General features: G+C 48.5%; 1 protein-coding gene across 4 annotated transcripts in view; it reads right to left on the reverse strand.

Moving 5' to 3' along the window:
• The window catches only part of ACOXL (acyl-CoA oxidase like), a 346,122-nt gene that overhangs the window by 47,395 nt on the left and 277,126 nt on the right, over positions 1-21,601 (reverse strand). For all 4 annotated transcript variants that reach the window (XM_081796794.1, XM_081796796.1, XM_081796795.1 and 1 more), the window contains one exon: positions 10,048-10,118. In XM_081796794.1, the coding sequence (XP_081652920.1) occupies positions 10,048-10,118 (71 nt within the window). The remainder of the gene's footprint in view (positions 1-10,047; positions 10,119-21,601) is intronic.

Consider the following 21,601-nt stretch of genomic DNA (forward strand, 5'->3'; position numbering starts at 1 on the left):
GACCAATGGAACAGAATAGAGAACCCAGATATGGACCCTCAACTCTATGGTCAAATAATCTTCGACAAAGCAGGAAAAAACATGCAGTGGAAAAAAGACAGTCTCTTCAATAAATGGTGCTGGGAAAATTGGACAGTCACATGCAGAAGTTTCTCTCTTTTTAAAAGATTTTATTGCAAGTAATCTCTACAACCAATGTGGGGCTCGAACCCATAACCCCAAGATCAAGGGTCACATGCTCCACTGACTGAGCCAGCCAGGTGCCCCTAGATTCAGTTAATTTCTATTGTTCTAGAATAATGTCTTTCCTTTGTCCCCTCCATCCTACTGTTGAGACCATCTATTGAGATATTTGTTTCAGTTATTGTATTTTTCAGTTCTAATGTTTCCATTTGGTTATTTATATTTTCTATTTCTTTGCTGAGATTATTTGATGAGACTTTCTATTGTTTTATTTATTTAAGCATGTTTGTAATTACTTTGAAACATTTTTATGATGTCTGTTTCAAAATCTTTTTCAGATCATTTAAACATTACTCTCATATCAGTGATTGCCTTTTTTTTATTCAGTTTGAGATCCTCCTGGTTCTTGGTATTATGAGTGATTTTTTACTGAAACTTGACCATTTGGGGTATTATGTTATGAGACTCTGGATCTTCTTTAAACCTCATTTTAGTGAACTTTCTGTGATACTGCCCCCTCAGTGGAAGGGAGGCATGTACTGCAGCCACTGTTAACAGCCAAGTGGGGCAAGTGTCCCCTGTTACTGCTGGGTAGAGGTGGGTAGCTCCCCACGAGGCCTCCTTTGATAACCACCTTGACTGGGAGGATAGGAGTCCCTCATATCTACTCTCTACATGACCTCCCCTGATACCACTGGTGTCATTACCACTGGGTGGTGGTGAAAGTCCTGAATTTCCACTTGGCCTTCTCTGACACCACCATAGCAGGAAGGGGGAGGGGTGATTTGTTACTACGCGATGAGGAAGTCCAGGCTCCCTGTGTGTTTCCCAAAGACACTGCAGTGGGGTAGGGGTGAGATCTCCTTATTGCCAAGTGGAGATGAAACTCCTAGTTCCCTACTAGGTCTCCTCTGACCAATCCCAGTGGTGAGGTCACATTCCCTCTTTATGGTCTAGTGAGCAGGGAAATCTATATTTCCCATAAGGCTTTTCCCAGCATGGATGAAGGTGGTCCCATTGATTTTTCTGTAAGTATGGTTGGATTAGAGCAATTATTGTCTACAAGTTTTCTGTCTTGCCAGGCTGGCCCTTTAGCTTTTGGCTAGAGTAAGCTTTTTTTTTGGGGGGGGGGTCTGTTCTTGTTAGCCCTTTCCAGGTTTCCAGCTTCTTCAGCTCCAAATATAGGATATATGAGGCATAGAGAAAATGCAGGGGACTCCCACCACATCATTCCTGAGGTCCCTAGCTGGTCTGCTTTCAGTTTTCTTATGCTAGTTTTATAACTAATGTCCAGTGTTTTTAGTTGAAATTATCAGAAAGAATAGGGATGAGTTTGTCTGCTTCATCTTCCTGGAAGCAGAAGTCTGCATGTCTGCACATGTCACACAGCTGAGACTCTCACCCAAACTGAGAGTCCTTCACTTTTAACAATAGGTTTGTTCACCTCATTTATATAATTGGTCCTAATCCTGACATTCAGTGTTATGTTTTCTGTGAAAGCACTTTCACAAATAACATATCCATCAAACTATCATCAATAGGCTATTCCTAGTTGTCCTTCCCATCAGGCAAGGCTTTCAAGAACACATCAAGTTGCTTCATCCCCTCCTGTTCTTTTTACACTCCTGGAAGAGACGAAGGTGGAAGGATATTCTTAAAGGTGAACACATTCCATCTGGAGAACTTGAGAAGAAGCAGCAGGTGGTTGACTGGTGCCTTCATGCTGGCTATTTTCCTGGCATTTTTTCCAAAACTAAGTTCCTTTTTCCTTCCTCCCTTTCTCCTTCGGGAGTTGATCTAACTAAACTTTTTCTTTCTTCCCCATCTCAAAGTTGATATCCACAGGGTGTGTGTGTGTGTGTGTGTGTGTGTGTGTGTGTGTGTGTGAGTAGACTTAAGAACATTGTAAAATTAACCAAAACCAGAGTGGCTAACATTTAGAAAGGGTAAGAGGAGAGTTGAGAAGGTGCAGGGAGCAGAAATCTTTAAGTCTCCAAACATGTCCAGTTTTTAGTCAGGCTGCACACATGGTTGGCTGCAAGCAGGGCAGCTGGCTGTGTGGGAGAGCTGAGCTTTGCCACCTTCATCAGAGCTGTCCGGCGTGACTCCCACATAACTTTAGTGCTAATGTCTCCTTCACCGTGGGCTGGGAAATCTGTCATCCCCTGCAGCCACTCCATAATTCTGTTAATGTATGGTAGCCAGCATTCCTATCACTGAAAACCCCGATGGAATTTCTCCATATTCTGGGTAAGTCAGTCAAGAAAAGTCTCCTGGGCACTTCAGTGTCTTGACCTCTTTATTCAAACAGTAAAATAACAAATTTGGGCTGGGTCCTGTTCTCTCCTCTCACTTTAGGCCCCTAGGGCCAAATTTTGCTCTCATTTTCCCACAGATAGCTTTTACCAAATCCTTCCATTTCTCTTATTTGTCTCAAGTGATTTCCTCTTCTGCCCTCTGCCCTGTCGTCTAGAACAGCCTGGAATGAAATCTGCCCCCCAGAGCTGTGCAGGGAAGAAATGGAGGGCAGAGTGTTTGGGGAGGGACCCACCTCCACACGTCCTGTGCCAGACTCACAGGGCCAGAAATTCCCAGAGGGTTATGTTCTCCATTCTCGGGAAAGTCACTGCTTTTCTGAATGCTGGGATGTCTGCTTTCCAGCTGGTTCCTCACTTAGATATTTATTTAGATGCTTGACAAAGAAGTATCAAGGGGGCAGAGCAGGTGTAATGTTCTCACAAACTGCTGCCATCCATCCGTGTGATCGTATGATCCTCTTAGGTGATCAGGCACATGTCATGCTTGCACCTGATGACATTAGCCTGGAAAAGCATTGGTCCATTTCCCCCAATAGGAGAGCTTTGTATGAGTGTGAGTGCTGAGCTTTGCCACATTCCTCAGACTCTCAGATAGCAGAGCAAGTTCTTTTACTGTAGGACAGGGAATCCCTCTGCCTTTTTCCTCCTAATTTCCCAATAGCCATCTCATGCTCATAGAGCAACTATTAGCTGAGGATGGCTTCTGCTGCATTCCCTCTCAGAGACGCCTCACTCTGACATTAGCCTTTGGAAGTGAGGGAAGACTTCCAAGCCAAAATAAGGAATATTGAATGGTGTAATTCCAAGATAGCTATGGCATAATGAGGAAACACGCACAGCACAGTAAGAATGGAAGCTTCTGGCTACCCCTCCCCTGGAGAAGCAGCTGTCTGGGCCCCCTACTTTGGCAGCCAGCTCTCAAGGCATGCATCAGTGCACCTGAAACACTCTATAAATGGAAAGCTCAGAACACAACTCACATTGACCCCACCAATAAGCACAGTGGAACCCACACAGTTGGTTAAATTTAATTTCCTGCGGAGCCATAGAGACTTAGCTCAAATGCTACCTCCTCTGAAGTCTTCTTGAAGCCCATGTTGAGTTGGGCACCCCAGCTGAGTGCTCCATTAGCAACCTAAATTTCCTCCCTCTCAGTGCTTAGACCACCCCGACATGCTTGCTTTTTGGGGTGTAAGAACTACCTGTCACACCCTACTAATCAAGGAGCTACCTGAGGATGAGGGCCAGGTCTTACTGATATGAGCATCCCCAGTGCCTAGTATGGTGACTGGCACAAAACGGGCCCTCATAAATGTTTACGAAGAAGGATTGTGACAGGCATCTGCAGAGAATCACCAACATAACCCTTCTGTTGACTTAAGGTAAAGCCTGAGATGCTCTTATTAGGTATTTGTTCCTTTGAGTTAAAAAGTTAGTCCTATGCACCAAAGATCCCTTTCCACAATTTCATGGGGCGGGATAACTGTCCCTGAGATTGTGGGGGGTGGGTTTGAGAGGAGCACTGCAGAACCTTAGCACAGACCTGGAACTTGTGATGAGAGGACCAGGATTGAAGGTGGGGGGAGGCATTCCAGGGCATCAATTGTCTTAGAGGTATGGGCATGAGAGAAAACCAGTTACTGCCAGAAGACTAGGCCTGAAACTCAATTTCTATGGCACTAGAGGTTCTGTTCCCTTATTAAATATAAAAAAAATAGAAATATATCTTTTCAAGTGAGCCAGGTACTAGAAAAACATAACCTGGCACATAATAGGCTCTTGTGGAACACCTTATCTTAGAAACATCGTCAGCCACGTGCTCACATCTGCCCATGAGGCAATGGCTTGCAAGGAGCAGAGAAGGGGGCAGGAAATGAACAGGGGATATGGACTGAATTTTGACACCGGAGACCACTGCCACCTGTCACAGTCTGTGCTCAAGGAATTCAAACAGGGCTTGACTCGATTCACCCCGGACTGGGTTCAAAAATGCAGTCAAGCCCCAGATGAGAGCCCTTTTCCTTCTGTGTGGGAGGCCTGCTCCCATGACCAGGCCCAGATGACTGAGCAGTGGCCATGGGCATGGGTGGTGCACACACAGGATGTTTGCTCCCACTCGTTGCTCAGGGGCCCAGGCCACTCTCAAAGGCAAAGGCCTGTGAGAAGGTCCGTGGGTATTAAAAAGGCCTCCTGCAGCAAGAAGGACATCAGAGTCCTCCCTGCACTTGATGGGAGGTGCTTATAATTAACTCTTGGCTGCTAGGTCTGCTGCTTAAACTAGCTACCACCTACACATGTTGAGAAAAGGAAGAAAGAGCAGTTAGAATGCAGGAAAAAGGGAAAAACCCCACCTCGCCCACTTGACAGGCTCAAACTGCCGCTGCCAGCCGCCTGTGAAGCAGGGACAGTCCCCTGCAAAGCCCTGCTTAGATACTGGGGTTGCCGTGGCGAGCACCCCATCAGGGCTGGAGGTGCAGAACCCTTCCCTACCGTGCAGAAGCGCACCCAGAGCCCCTGCAAGGATGTGTTGGCCATTCCTGAAACTGAATGGCTGTGTCTGCCCCTTGGGCCAAGCAACATGGAGGGGAGTGGGTAGAGTAAGGAGGGGACTTTAGGAGAAGTGAAGCAGAAAGAATCTTTGTGACAATGACAACTTCAGAACTCTAGATAACCAGCCTGCTGGGTGTTTCTAAACCTTCTGAGGGGAGGTGAGTCAGTGGAGCGGTCATGTGGAAAATCCCCTTTCTCCTCAGTGCACGGCCATTCCCGTGCTAAGGTAAGCCCTCATCCCCACCAGGCCGGGATCCCATCAGGCTAGGAGAAAACACCCGTTTCTGGGAAGGAGCTGTATTTGTGTAAACTGGGAGGACTGATGGGTTGGGTCATGTCGTTCACTTGACAACTTCTGGTTTCCCAGAAGGACTCAAGTTTGTCCAATTTGCTGGCACCTCATTAGACAGAGAAAGGGCCCGATCTGGCCAGACCACAGTGCTGTGGGGACATGGGGGAGGGAGGCTGGGCATCCCTCCGTCCACATCTGCCCAGTGTCCCCTGTGTGCTTTGGGGCAGCATTCATACTTGGAAGCTTCCAGCAGCACTCCCGCCAGCCCAGCACACCTCGGGTCCGTGGAGCCTTCCTGGGGCACCGTTCTCGGCAGGTTTGCTCGACCTCAGCCTCAGCACCTGGCAACTGTGCCCACCAACTCCGATGGGCCTGTGCATGTGCCAGCCGGGCAGCCAGCAGATACAACTGCTCTGCTTGTGTCCTCAGACCAAGGGATCGCCCGCCGTGGCACGGGCAGTCTGCCCCCTCGGCCAGCACTCCACCGAGGATGGGCTGGGGCACTCATGGCTGCTGGCGCAGGAGTCCTACCAAAGGTCTGCAATTTGGGGAGCCAAGATTCAAGATGTGCTATTTATTTTCACGCAGGCAGCTTAGTTCTTGTGACTGTTTTCTGCAGTAGATGTGGTCTGATATCGGACCCCACCTACAGAAAGGGCCACCTTATCTTCACATGGTACATCCTAGCCCAGCGCTGAGGCAGAGAGGCTAAGCCAGGCTGCAGTGTGAGGAATGTTCCAGGCACTCGCTCAGCATCACTGGAGTGGGGAAGGCTGATTCTACTGCCTTGCCCCAGTTATAACAGATCAGCCAAAGCTTCTTCAATGAGCTCTTGTCTCCTGATCTGGGGGAGCAGCATTTCCCGGGAAATGGCCACTTTCCCCTGAACATCCTTCCTGCTTTTCCAAGGCAAGCAGGGAGGCACAGCAGGTGATTGCCTCAGGAAGTTTTTGTCCCAGTGAGGATCTTCGCTAGGGCTGTTGTCTCCTACCCAAATTGGAAATGACTGCTGCCAGGTGTGTAAGAAACTCCCTGGAGGACAGAATGAGGAAGTGTGATCATTTATGTTTGATTTAGAAAACGAAGGTCCAAGTGCAGATTGGCAGCAAGAGGTCTTTCTTCTTGCCAATTTCCATCACTGAAAGGAGAGCACAATTTTTAAGATGTGACAGTTGTGGGGGGAGTGGGGACAAGGAGCATCTGGACCAACTCTGAGAGCGAAGCCTTATGAGGCAAGCTTGAGCCCTTTGACTGAGGAGGGATTTTTGGATTTGATTCAAAAATAGGCTAACCAAACGCCCTGGTTTGCCTGGGATAGTCACGGTCTCTGCCAGCCACCCAAGTTTAATTTTCAGCGGTGCCCCCTTTCACTTTAAAAAAAGTCCAGATTTGGCTGATAAGTTCTATGATCACCCTATGCCAAAGGAGAGAGAGAGAGTGCTATGGCTGGAAATGAATCCAGAAGAGTGACAAGTAGATGGGGGATTCTGAGAAAGTTGATTTTGCTGAGCCTGAAGGAAAGAGGCAGGCAGTCGAGGCTGGCCCATTCTCAAGTGTGTTCAGAGACATAGGCTTGTTGGCCATGTCCAGGCATAGATTCAAAGAGTGTGGATGCTGGAAGGGTCTCTGGCGGGTCATCTAATTCATTTCCTCTTTCACCACAAGAGGACACTGGGCTAAAAGAGATAGAAGTGACCTGCCCAAGCTCACACCTGGGTTCCAGTAGCATGGGGACCAGCCTTGCACCTGGAGGGTCAGGCCCAGGTCCTCTGTTCTGGGAGAGAGGGAAAGGGATGGCTCTGAAAGATGCTGTGGAGGATTAATCCTGTACTTCGTGAAACATGGCCGCCTCAGAGCCAAGGGAGCCGCAGGCTGTGCCGCGGATCTGAGACTGAGGAGGGAAGACGAAGACACGTGAGGTTCAGACCTGCCGGGCACGAGTGGGTGTGGGGCTGGAGCTGAGGGGTAATGGGGCTCTCCGGGGCAGTGACCGCAGAAGACCGAAGAGACTAAATGGCCAGTAGAACTAAGAACGAGTGAAGAAACAGGTACGTATGGACATGAATGGGGTCACATAAGTACTTTATAGAATTGAAATCTTTTCTTTGGTTCAAATTATAGCGAAATCGCACAAAAAGGCAAACCCTAGTGACCGCTGTCTTATCCCTTGGCATGTCTTTCCTAGCCCCTCAACACGGCTGCAGTGGTGGGAAAAGTCTAAGTCAGTAACAGCCTTGACCTCTACTTGGTAGGTGAGGAAACTGAGTCATGAGGAAGCCAGCTCCCTTCCATCTCATGGTCCTCTTAACAAATGGGGTGTGTTTAGGGACAAGCCACAAGAGCGATTCTACCAGACAAGCCACAAGAGCGATTTTGTGGTTTCACTGCAGTTTGACCTCCCATGTGGCTCTGGTGTGGTGGAGGGGGTGAGGTGGTAGACTTTTCTGTGAATCTACTCATCTGGATGGAGGTCCCAGGAAGAAGCCCAGCTTGAGGCTCCAGAGACCTGGCTTTCTGTTCCCAGTTCTGCTGTCTGCTAATTAGCGGTGTGAGGGTGGGGAGTCACTTCTCCTCTCTCTTCTACTCTTCTTGGTTGTCAGATGAAGGCTCTAGATACAACAGCACTGCATGCAAATATCATTCAAAAAAAAAAAACAACCCAGCGTATTTGGTTCAGAGCTATAGTTTTTGCCTCCAACAACTTGTCACCCAACGAAGTTGAATTAAATATTGAAGTTTGTTGCAGATCATCTTCAAAGTGAAGAGCTCAGCCCAGTAAACATATAGTAGACTGTAAGCTGGTTGTAATCAAAATGATCTCCTGTCACCCTGAGCAAGTTCTCCCACATAACATCTACAAAAATCCTGCACACCATTGTCACACCCACGTAGTGCTCTCTGATACGTGACATTAGAAACCTCAATCCCCTGAAAAAAAAATCATAAAATAGTTTCAGTATATATGAACTGAGAACACATTTTGTTCAGTGAAACTTCTTTGATGATGCCTGTTCAAATACCTGCAAATATTGAGAAAACACCCACAGACATCGTCCTTGGCCACCCTGGTACATTTTGCAGAAACCAACAGGGAAGACAGAAAAGACTGGATGTACCTGGAGATCATGCACATTCCAGGACACCTCAGGCTATCTTAACCTTCCTCTGCTACCTGCACCTGCTAGTTTCTGAGTCAATGTTCCAGAGAAGCCAGGCTGGGGCAGTAGGAGAGTCAGCAGGAAGGTGAGAAACTGAGAGGAGAAGCAGGATTTGGTGGCAACTCCTTCCACCCTCTTGCTAGAGACGTAGAGAAGCTCAGAGTCACTGAGGCATCCCACGTCCCCAGCAGTACCAAGCAGCACACAGGAGTGTGTTTGGCACACAGAAGCAACACTAGACAGAATAGGAAAGAAGGGCTAAGAGGTTCTGTGCTCTTGTCACCTTGAATAGTGACCGGGGGTCAAGCAGTGAGTGTCTGGGGCCCAAGAGCCGCTTCAAGGCCACAGAAATACAGCCTGTACCTGGGAGGAAAGGTCCTTGGGGAATAGGTGTCAGGTCAGGAGACTGAGAACTAACTGTAAAAAACCTCAAAATACTGAGAAAAGCTCGTGTGCATGACTTGAAGTCGTTCAAAGTCGTTGTAGCATACCCAGGACTCTGGTGGAGCAGGTCTCCCAGACAAATCCATCATTCGGTATCAGCACTTCTTTATTATAAAATTAACATCACTGAAAGCTTCGAAAAAAATAAGACAGACCAAAAATATCACACCTTAGGCAAATGAGTTGGAAATCCCTTATAGTGACGCCCTATTTTTTCCACCCATCTCTAAAGTTGGAGGACACCTGGTACGGTGTTTAGGTAAGAGATACAGCTCCTGGACCACACGGTTTCCTGATGGTACAGAATTGAAATGACGTCATGGAAATGCATATGTCTCAAGGTCACTCTAAGTATGGTTTCTAGGTGAAAACATGAGTCTTAGTCATTGGTGGAAAGGTGTTTGTGTGCCTTCGTGACCTGCTGGTATCCATCGCTCTCTGCCTTCCAAGGCAAAGTTTTCATTAAATTCATTCAGGCTACCGGCCAAGTTTTCTCATACTTTGGGCTCACCTGGAGGTATAACCTAAATGTAGGTTATACCACACCTGTGCCCCTTTGTCATTCAGAAGGAAATAAAACAACTGCTACCCAGAAAGAGCGAAGTTTGTCTTCCGCTCAAGGGCAAGGGATCTATGACATAAGATGCCCACTCCAGTGGTTAATCTGAACAGTCTCATTTGTGTAGCGTTCCCCACGGTGACGAAAGCGAGGATGTGGCAGACACAGAACGTATGGAATCCTTTGTCTTAATTAAAAAGTACAGCAAGAGTCATGGAATTTGGCCAAGCCTCATAAATCTGCTCAAAGAATCAAGATTCTGTCAGATAAGCTTAAATAGAACCAACGAGGCCCTCTGGAGAATTAAAGAGATTCCCTGCTAGTAGCTGACACCCACTCTCCTGTCACTTTGCTGCACCCCACGGACGGCGGTTGTGCTCATTAACCAGCAACCCTCCTACCCGCCGATGACAAGTATATCCCCGCGGAGCCCAGAACTCAGGGATGATAAATTTACTCCTGCTCGTAAAAATGAAACTCTCCTCAGGGCAATAAAAGTGCGGCAAGCCTTTAAGGAAATCAGTACTTTGTCTGGTAACCTACCTTCATGAACAAAGACTGGTCCTCTTGGTCAGGACAGCTCCTCACTGCCAGGCAGAACTGCTCTAACGTAACTGGAAGGGAAGAAACAGGAAAGGTGAATGACCTCCCTTCTGCCCCCGAGCTCCTCTGGTGTGGAGAGGAACATGGTAGTTATAACAGATACAGGGGGCATGCTACTCCCCATCTTTCCCTGGTGATGGGATAGATAGTGCTCTCCCTGTCCCCGGAGTGGGTGACTTCTGCACCACTGCGAGCTGGGATGACAACATCAGAGCACAGGGTCATGCCCATCAACAGAACTCTATCCTAGACCTCCAGGAGGTCCTGCGTTCTGCCACCAATGACCAGCTGGTCCCCCGAAGACCACACCAAATCCCTGTTTCATGTGATCTCCATTTAGAGAACCACCTGCTTTTGTAAATTTGGCTGTGGTAGATTTTCTGTCTCAGTCTTCTGTCGTGATTCCCATGAATTTAAGGCCTCTCTTGGTGTGAACATGATAATGGTCCCCAGTGTTGACTCAAGCAAATCCCCCAAACTCCCCTACGTATTTCAAGTCACGTTTCCCCAACCATCCTTCTCCAACAGAATGGCAGAGAGAAACTCAGGAAAGCTCACAAAAACAGAAAACAAAAACCTTTTAACGATCCATTTAAATTGGCCATGAAAGCTCCAGGAATATTAATTTAGACAATTTACAGAAATCACATTCCCTTTCTCTGTCACGGTGGCCTGGCTCCCATCAAAAGCCCACACAAGTGGGCACCCCCTTTTTATTTTGGTCAAACAAAACACCAAACCACACACTGCCTTCCCTGCACACTGTTTTGACTATATTACTTCACTTTTAAAAATGCTCCCATGAGTCCCTACCACCCTCAGATTTAAATCTACTTGTTTTGACAGGCATTAAGGGTTTAACTTAGTCAACCATCTAGATGAGCCTATTATTTCTAGACTCAGAGCAGTGTTCACTCTCTACCTGCCATAACCTTTCACCACCGTCTGCTGGGCACAGTCCCACCACTTGCGTTGGAGCAGAGCAAAGCCCAGCCCTCCACCGGAACCTTGCAGGCCTGCCATCCAACCGTTCAAAGTCACTGACCACCTCTGGGGTCCAGCCCAACCTCCACAGAGTCCACAAAAGTGGGCAGAGCTACACCCAGCCTCATGACTGAGGGAAGGCCTCATTCCATTGTTCTGACCCCAAGGATGTCTGGATGTCATGTTTACAAAGACAGATATTTTGAAGAGAATTATATCATCAAGAACGAATTTTCATCAAGCGTTGTCTGGGTAATTTTTTTGTGTTGTGTTCAATGTTACCTAATTACTTAACCTAATGTTAGGTAATTACCTAACCTGATGTTACCTAAACACAAATCTTTAGACAGTTTCTATCTATGACTAAATCACTCTATGCAGTTTTAACTCTTATCAGTTGTATCTTGTGCTGATGATTTTTTCCACATCTAAATGTTTGCTCTGATCCAGTCAAAGTGTGCTCAGAACCTAGAGAGGGGTCAGGGTTGCCTGCTTTACATATATATGCCCGCCCCAGTCATCAACGGGCTAAAACAAATAGTAATTACATAGAATCTTAAATTATTTTAAACAATCAAAAAATTTTACAAGAGTTAAGAGTTGAAATACAATACTTTCCCCATAAAAGGAGCTCAAGAGAAACTCAGCTCGAGATAAGAACCCGGGCTAGGCTGAGTTCATACGAATGCTTTTGCTCTCACCGATTCAAAACACCCCCCACCGCCATGGAAGACTCTGGAAGCAACAACCCCTCTCCCTGAACATTGTCATCGGCTCTGTTTTGGTGTGACAAAATATTGAACTCTATTGTCTGAGGATGAATCAAGAATAATCTACAAATTCAGGTGCTAGGTTTTCTTTAGACAACCTTTTTTGAAGGTGGCTATTTCATTTGGTAAAGGTTTATGCTGTGACTTGGAATCTTCCTGAGCACAGGCCATTGGAATCTAAACCCTTGCTACTTGCTGCCTTGGGGGGCTCCTGGATTCTCGCCCTCACCTCTCCTCCTCTGTGGTGACCCCAGTGCCATACCTCCAACTGTCTATGGCTGGACTCCACTGTGACACTTAGTTGTTCATAAGACGTGGCAACCAGGCAGGACAGCTGTTTCTTTGAACCAGTGGACTTCCATGCCCCACCAACCCTTCCCTGAATTTTCCCATTTCTGTGGTACTGTCATCCACCAGCCAGTAGGCCCAGATCTCTGATTCTTCCTTCCCGTCACTGAGCCTCCTAATGCTTCTTGCACAACGTCTCCCCGATGCACCCCTTTCCCACGGCCCAGGTGCCACTTTGACACTGCATAATGCTTCTGCCTCGCTCCCCAACCTGGATGCCCCGCCCCCCTCCCCTGGCCCTGTGCCCACTGCTGCGCCCACGGGAAAACTCGCACTGCCAGGGCTCTGCCCGCACCTCCTCCCCTCTGCGTCTCAGCCCCTCTTCCCTGGTGCAACCCCTGCCCCCCGCCCCCCGCCGCCAGCTCCTCGCTATCATTAATCCACAGTTGGGTTCCTGGCCACACGATCCACTCTGTCTTCTTCCCATCTGCTCAAACCCTACCCTTCTGGGCCCAGCCAGTCAAGGCAAAGTCAGACAGACCTCACGCGTGGTCTTTACTGCCACTCCCAGCCACATGTCCTTGGACGAACTACATGCTCTCCCTGAGCCTCAGTTTCCTATAGTCACCTGTGGAGACCAGCGCCTGCCTTGTGGAGGTGGTGTGAGGGCGAAAGGAGTGGCCAGAGGCCAAGGCACAGTGTCAGGCACGGCATTGGCCCCCCCACTCTGCACCTCGGAGAAGCTTTCTCTTTCCCCATCACACGGACTTCTTCCCCGCTTCATACCTTGATGGGACACATTACACGCTGGCTTCTTCTCTTTAAATTGTTTTTTGGCTGATAGGTGCACACGCTGCCTTGTCTGAGGAATGAGCCTCCAGAGACAGCCTTGTGACTTTTCCCGAACTCTGGTCTATCCCTGTCGTGTCCAACGTGCCCAAAGTCGCCACCCAGTTTTGTGGAACTGGACTGAAGGGCCCCGTGGGAACACAGGGCCCCACAGACGGAGCTTGCCCCTAACTGGCTGGCTTGAGTTCGTGAGGCCCGCACCTGTCACCCTGTCTACACAAGCAACAAGAGCCAACCTTGGCCACAGGGCACCAACAGAAGCAGAGCACACGGATTGCCCAGTTGTTTTCCCCAAGCCTTAGATGTCAGTGGGACGTACGTTCTCGTGCCAGCAGCGGGCCTACCACTCCCCTCGCCCCACTCTGATTGCTACCAAATCCCCAAAGAAGGGAGAGGGCATAGACACAGCCAGGTCCTCTCCGCCAGGCCTGTGTGGCCACCGCACCCAGGCTACCTAACTCACCGACAAGGCCTGCTCAGAAGCATCTCGACAAGGTTCACATTTCATTCCCCTCCCGCTCCCCTCCCCGACTTTCAAATAAGAAAAAAAAAACCAAACCAAACCCTCTAAAAATGAAAGCATCTGTGGTATCTACCTTCCTCTACCCCTGCTGCTGATTCAACGGGGGCTGACTGCCTGGTGAGAATAAGGCCGGCAGCCAGACTCAAGGCTCATGGCCGCGGTGCGAGTCTCCTTCTAAGACTCTGGGTGAAATGTTTTGGATTCGACATCTATTGTTTAAACTGCTCTTCAGTGTCCCCAGTGCAGTTCCAGCAGTGGGTGGCGGGGGGGGGGGGGCTTCCACCTGTCTGAGGACAGTCAAGTTCCCTTGGTTCAACCCTTCCACTCAGTGTGACAGAGATCGGCCTGACAATAGCGGGAGAACAACAGATTTTGAGATAACAAGTCGCTTTGAGGTGGGGGCGGGGGGAGCCGAGAAAAAGTGACCCGATTGAAGTAAGAAAATGAAGTAAGTTAGAAATTCAAGTAAGGAAATGAAGTAAGAAAATGGTAGTTTGGGAGACAAAACTTACAGGCCAGCATGAAATACTTCTGTCTCCCCTTGTGAATATGGGCTGCCGTGGGTTCGTAGGTGAGTCCAACAGCCTTACCCGTGCAGCCATTTCTGGAAAGGTAGATAGGACTTTGCAACACGGGAGATCCCTAAAACAAGGAAATGGTTGTACCTAGAATATCTTTCATTATGACATGTTGATGCAAATAAGGGGGGAAAGTAAGACAAACCAAATGCACAATAGCATTAAACTTATGTTTCCCTTTGAAGTATGGCTGTAAGATTGAGGAACTCCTGCTAAGTTAACAGGCACAGTGACCTTAAAGATAACATCAGGGGCTGTATTGCTCAGAAATCCTGTCTCGGAATATTCTTTCAGCTTCTCTCTCAATCCCCATGACAGGGTCCTGGAGAACTGGGGTCCTGCCCCAGGTGCCAAGCTTTAAAGAGACTTGCTCGGCCATCCCTCTGTCTGCAGCCTTCCCCATGGGGCAATGGGGGAGTAACTGCCTGGAGTCCACACCCCACTTCTCCAGGTACCCAGGATCCTGGGTTTATAGCTTGAGTCTCTTCCCTGGGACTGTGTGTGTGTATCCCTAAACTCATGGGGTGGCCAAGGGGCAGCTGTTGCCAGGGTTGGAGACAGACCTGGGGCTTCTAGATTGGAGGATCCACAGAGTGTGGGATGGATCTGGGGGTGGGAATAGTCAGGGATCTGCAGGGGGGATGCTTCTCCCGATGCTGCTGAGTTCCCAAAACTTCCCAGAGTGTGAGAATTGTAGACTGGAGCCTGGCCTTCTGGATGAATGAAGCTACATTTGTTCAGGCAGGAGGACAGAGTATATTTTCTTCAACACTTTGTCAGCTTGTTTTATACACTTCCCCTGGGCCCCACACGGAGCAGGGCAGGCTTGGAGAACGAAGACCTGATGCTAAAACACAGGCTCATCCAAACCTCTTCAAAGCCAGGTGCTTCCATCTATCTCTGGAAAGAGGACACCGGTCCCAGCTGCGTCTCTCATCTGGCAGGAGAAGGAGGCTTTCACAATGAAGGAAACCAGCCTCTTCTTAGGGGCCACAGAAATATGGAGGCTGACATCTACCCCTAAACAGAAGGTTCTACCTGGAGGAGTGTGACAGTGGAGGACCCTGGGGCCTGGGCACCATGCTCTGGGAGCGGTGTCCTCCCTTGCTGAAGCTTCCCAGGCACCAGGGGCGGTGGGTCCCACATCTCCAGCTCAGGTCTGCCTCTCTCTGGGAGCCTTGAAGGTCAGGTTCACTCAGCACCCACCCCCGAGGCTCCTGGTCAGGGGTGCCGCCCTTGCTCTATGGCACAATGTGGAGCACGCTGGTGGCTGTCCCTCAGCCCTCTCCTCTCACGTATGTGTGACAGTCTGCTCTCAGCTCACTTTGTAGAACCATCACTCCAGACCTCTGAAGTCCCCCGCCCACCTATTCATCACAACATAACAGGGAAATGTTGAAAGAGAGAGAGAGAAAAAAGAGCTTCATCTTTGCAGAAAGAACCTACCTTTGTTTTCAGAATCAACACGGAGGGTGAGCAGGGGCTTTTAACTTCTTGGCAACTAGCAGTTGGGGCAGATCTGGCCTCTTGCCCTTTGAGATGTGGTGAAGGGGCGTGGAGCTGGCCCGCAGGGGACTTTCATGCCAGGCAAGGTGCCACGGCTCCCTGCCTGGTCCCCTATCCTGTTCCGGCTCACATGATCCATTCCAGAGAGCAGGCAGAACATGGCACGTGCCCCCCGCCCCCGGCTCCGTGCCCATGTCTGGGAACACGACGGGAGCTCACAGGGCCCAAGCTCTTCTCCAGGCAGACCAGTTCTGCTTCTCTGTAACTGAGTCTCTGCCTGAGTACTGGGACCACAGCACCTCCAAAGGGACAGCCTTTGGACAGAGAGGGGGGACCTCTGCTTCTCCAGTGCAAACCCTCCTTTCAACCCTCTCGGCCACCCCCTCACTGAAGGTCTTGGTCCTCTCGCTTGCTGGCCACACTCCCTTATTTTGTTCTTCATCCTCTGCTCATGCCTGCCCTGGGTCTCTTTCCCCAGTGTAACCCAGCCAGGGAAGTTTCCCTCAAGGGAGCTTGGGTGTGAGGGTCACTCTCCAGCTCAGTCCCTTCATTGGCCTCCTACTGTCTACCCAGCAAAGGCCAAGTGCTGTCACGCAGCGTTCAGCACACCCCACGACCCTCTTCAGCCCACTTTTGCAATGTTCAATTTTGTTTCCTGGCCTCTCCCCCGAACACTTCCCTTCTGGCAGAATAGGGGCCTTGCCATTCCCTGAACAAGGCCTTCACTTTGTCACCTTCATGTTTGTCCACACTGTAGCCTCCTCCCGGAATGCCCTGCCACACTTCCAACATGGGGATCCTGTTCACACTTCAAGACCCAGTACTGAGGGAACTTCTGGAAGCCATCTCAGAGTCTTGTGATGTCTGCAAGCTCCCTGTACCTCTCATGGGCTTGTCACATTCCACCCGGCAGGGCACACGTACTCATATCTTATTCCTCCCCTACACTGAGAAGGGTCATAGATCATCCCAGCCCAAAGTCTTGCAAACAGGAGGTCCTGAAAACTCTGTAAGCAAATAAACTGCCAAGTGTTTCCCCTGCCCCCTACTCCTTTGAAATCTGTAGGAGTTGTGTCCACAGGCAACATGTCCGTTTGGCCGGGCCCTGGATGGGGATAGCAGTGGGTCCTCCCTGCCATCTTGGAATCCTTGACCCTAGTCTGAGCCGTGGGAGTGACATGTGGATAACTGGCTACCAAGTACTAGATGTGGGCACTTCTTGCGGGGAGCAGGGGCAGGCTGTGGGGTGGGGGGGGCAAACCCTGTTTGCAGCGTGTGGGCCTCGGGAAGAAAGTGCTCCCCTCTCTCCATGCCTGTGACATCACATACCCATCTGATCTTCCTTCTTGGGGCTCTTCCCTGTGAAGCTGGTTTCAAAGGAGAGCCAGCTGTGGCCTCTGGCTCAGGTCAGGCACACAGTTACCAGAGGGAGCAAGCACACTGGTCACTAACTTCCCAGATAAAGTCCTTTCACCCTGGGGGTGGGAGCAAGTGTGGCCATTTGCTCAGCAAGACATGAAGGCTCAGCTCTTCTGGACTCCCCTCTCTGGAACCTGCAGTCTTCCTATGTGTGGGGAGGCTGCTCACCCTCAGGTGGATGGGGCACTCTCTTGCTCATTCAGTGTGACCCTCAGCTCACCATGGCCAATGGGTGCTTATAAGGTGGACACCAGTGGTGACCACTATTGCCATATCTTCTCCCTGGCAGAGAGCCTTCCCCCTGGGACTGCCCCTCCCACCTGCAGACCCCTTGTTGGAAAGACAACTCCGACAGTGACACTCAGCTGGAAGGTCACACTGCCCCCCCACCCCGCACTGATCCATGAAGAGGAGTTGACCAGTTTTGGAAAACCAAGAGCTGTGGACTCCAGATATAGCATTTAAATCAGGAAGATAATGGACATGACAGCCGTGAGCAATCATCTGGGGTGCGGCATCAACCCGGATGTTCTATTTTGAAGGGCTCGCTTCTCAATTTAACATAATGCTATGCTCAGGACTTGGGTATCTCTATGTCCTCAGGCCTCTCTGCCATTCCCCATTATGGTGGCTTACTCACAGGCCCCAGGTCCCCCCATGCTGCACACGTCCAGGCTGGATTTGGTCCTATTCTCTCCACCTTGGTGCCAGAACCAGCCCAGCCCACCCCATATCACCCTTAGCACTTCCTCCCACCTCAGCCTTCACCTCCCATCACTCTCAAGGTCCTGTAGATTCCTGTAATGTCTCCAGAATGGCCTCCCCCCACCCCCAGTCCTGCCACCACCATTTCTCAGCTTGTATCCTCATAGATGCGTGCTGGACAGCCTGGCCTGGCCTCCCTGGATCACAATTCATGTCCACATCACAGCCGCAAATGCTTCCTACAGCCCCAATCTGGTCATGCCTTCCCTTGTTCCAGATCTTTCCCAGAGCCTTGCTGACTGTGGAGGTGGACAGTGAAAGCTCCCAGATGAGGCCCACAAAGGCCTGTGGGATCCTGACTCTTGTTCCCTACGTGCGCCCTGCCCTTCAGACCCACCATACCACAAGTGCTTTCTCAAATCATCCATGAATTTCACACCACCCATTCTGCTCTTCCTTCTGCTTATAATGCCCTTTCCACCTTTGTAATATAGGTAAATCTTACCCATCCTTGCTGGCTGCCTCGCCGAGCACTTAATGGGGAGGCACATGAACCCCATACTTAAGTCTCTCCCAAGTTCTCCCAGAGCATCTGGTCTATGGAAACTGTCATCCAGCTTTGACTAATGCTCCTTGAAAGCAGGGGTCATTCCTTACTGGATCTTTCATCCCCAGAACTTTACACAGTTCCCAGCCCATTTCAACACATGCTTGTTGGACGAGGATGGGTGAATAAGGGAGTGAAGGAAGAGTGCTCTACATCCGAACTGTTTCTGAAGGACAACTGAATAGATGCTGGACTCAGGTGGGGCAGGACCAGATTTTAAATGCTTGTTCTCCATGGGGCAATCAGAGTTTGAGAGACGAAGCAAGCTTCAGCTTCCATGGGACATCCCACCATTTTGTCCCACAATCCGACGCAATACCTCGATCCTATCCCTTAGGACTGACACAGTCTTCATGTTCCTTGCAAGAACGACCAAAGCAAACTGAAGTCAAGTGCTGTAATTGGTCCTGCACGGCTGGGACTTGAGGCACCTCTGGTGCAGAGATCAGAACCCGAGTGTCTCCTTAATCAACTGCTGACAAAAACTTTTTGTGGCAATTATCAGAAAAACTCAACCACCCTGTCCATGGCCCAGAATGGGTTTGCATAAAATTTAATTTGTCTTAAACTTCTCAGGAATGAAGAACTATCAAATGTGCACGAGACCAGGAACTCTAATGTTCACTGCACCCAGAAACTGCATTACATATTAAGAAACGGCTATTTCTAACACTATAAAAAGTCATTTTTTCTGCCAGGTTATGTTTTTGTGAACAGCTTACTTTCTGGTTCATGTACTTGGACCCTCGCCATCACAGCAGTAGGAGGTTAGACATGAGCTCTACCACACGAGCTTTTTGCTACACTCTCGGGCACAGAGCACTTTCCCCTATAATTAGAGAAATCTGTGGGAATTTCTTTATTTTCCAGGCTTCCATTAAGAGAGAATTTCCAAGGGATTTTTCAGTGGAAAAAAAAAAATCACAATAAACAGCTTCCTCCATCTCTACTTACCCTGATGTTAAATAAACTTCCCCTGTTGAGTTTTCAATACCCATTTTGATACAGCAAATCAGGGGACCTACATATTAGTAAAGGAAGGGGACGAAAACCTTCCTGTTAGTTATCTTGTGGTCACTTTCCTATCTAACACTCTAGGCCACTTTAAGTGTATATTTAAACTTGTTACTTGATTATATCTCAGAGGATCGAATGATGCTTTTTTTTTTTTTTTCCTTTTTGGTTCTCACATTACTGAGTAAAAGCCATCATTTTCAAGTTCATAGAGCATTATGTTTTCTCTGCAAATAAAATCCCATAACTCTCAGGCAAAGAGAGAGGTATATTCATAAAGAGGAGACAGAGCCCTATTTTTCCTACTGACATTTGGGATCTAAGATAGGTTAAAAATGATGCTTTTATCTTTGGTGATTTATCAAACTCCAGATTTCATAAAAGATAAACAGATGCCCTAAAGAAAGGATATATCATCTTAATGTTTCATTGTGACACTTCCGGTATCTGAAGAGCATGTATATTAAAGATCTCCCCTCCAAAAACTCAATAGTTCCTATGATTTACAGAGTCATTTCTTGTTTTTAAAACACACTGAAGTGAGAACAGGCCAGGAGACACCTTAAAAAAAAATGGTCACATTTGAAACATACAGATTATTTATAGACAAAAAAACTGAGAGCTGAAAGAAAGTCTGGTTATCAACAGACAGTTGCTTTTTCTATGTTTTTTCTGAGTTCATTTTGGTTTTTGTGTGGGTGGCTCATGTGAACTCAAAGGTTATTTGCTAAATGTTTTGTGAGACTAGAACATGTTGTCCTTTAAAATCTAAATTTAAATTTGTTTGTTGCAAATATGTTTAGCTTTAGAATATGGGATATGGGATCATGTTTTTAAAATAGAAAATCATACCTAGACTTGCTATGACAAGACAAGAGTTCCAATGCTCCTATTTTTAATTCACAATTTAGAAGGTATTATTCTTAATCATATTCCTAGCAGGAAAACTCAGTACAGAGTTCATCAGTAAAAAAAAAAAAAATTGTTTCTTTTTTACTTTTGTGTTGCTTTCACCTGCCAGCATGGGTACTGATTAATCTCATTTTGAAACTACTTAGGTGCCAGGAGCTGTAAAATCAGTGTGGACTGCAGATCACATCTTTGCAGTACAAATATAAGGTACGTTTTTCAATCACACAATGGGGAATAAAGGAGAACCCCCCCAAGTTTGGGGGGTGCTCCTTTTTTCTGCCTCTTTAGCAATACTGAGCAACCAGGTTCAGATCCAACCAGCAGTTCTGGGCCCCACAAGGTGGGCAGATGGCAGCAGTCAACTGGGATTTCAATCCTCCTTCTGCTGTGTGACACTGGGCAACTTACTTAATCTCTCTGTGCTTAGCTTCCTCAGGTGGAAATTGGATAGACAGTGGCCCCTTCCTCACTGCCTTGGTGGGGGATTAAAGGATGCTCCCTCCCCGACTTTTTGCACAGGGCTTGATACACTGAGTCCTCCCCAGGTGTTAGCTGCCCTCATGATTATAGGGCCCTAGTGCTTCCTCACGTGATTTTTCATTTCATCCTCACAGAACACCGGTGAGTTGGAAAATATAAGACGCACTATTCTGAGACAAACGCGGTTAAGAGTAGTGTAAACCAGTACAGGCCGACTTTAATGTAGGAAAGTGTGTGATCAATAAATACACAAAGAGAAATCTCCAAAAGTTCAAGAAGGCTGTAACTCCCAGCCTCTGGTGTTTATCTGTAGGAAGGAAAGCCCTCGGAACGTTGGTAGTGGGAGGGTTTCCCTCAAAATCTGATGCCTAGAAAGCTTTTCCGAGCAAAGCTTTAGGGTTAGCCAGCCTGAGGGTGAAGCCCTTGGTTGGATGCAATCCTCGGCAATTGGTTCCTCCACTGAGCCTGTTTCTCAATGGGCTTTGTGAGCTTGTTGTGGAGACCGAAGACATGACATGGGTCTGGCCCAGGGGAAACCCTCCACAGATGGAGGCTGCAGTGATCATTATAGTCGGCTGAGATACTGGGGCTCTAGGGATAAGTGACATTTTCTTAGCATCTGGGTCAAGGACCACAGCTAAATTCTGTTCTTAACAGTCTCCTCCACAGAGCAGGTATCATGCAGGAGTTAGACTTGCTTTTTCCACTTGTCCCCTTCTTCCCAGAGCAACAGAACTCTCGGGTCATTTGTCACAAAAGTTTCATACACTGCCACCTCCTTCAGAGACTGAGTTGGCAGAGTCCTCTCAAGACAGCTTTCTTAGTGACACACTCCCAGTGGGGTGATTAGGGGCCTCAG

This window comes from Leptonychotes weddellii, chromosome 10 (assembly GCF_054177405.1).
Source record: "Leptonychotes weddellii isolate Sample4059 chromosome 10, ASM5417740v2, whole genome shotgun sequence".
Lineage (NCBI taxonomy): Eukaryota > Metazoa > Chordata > Mammalia > Carnivora > Phocidae > Leptonychotes > Leptonychotes weddellii.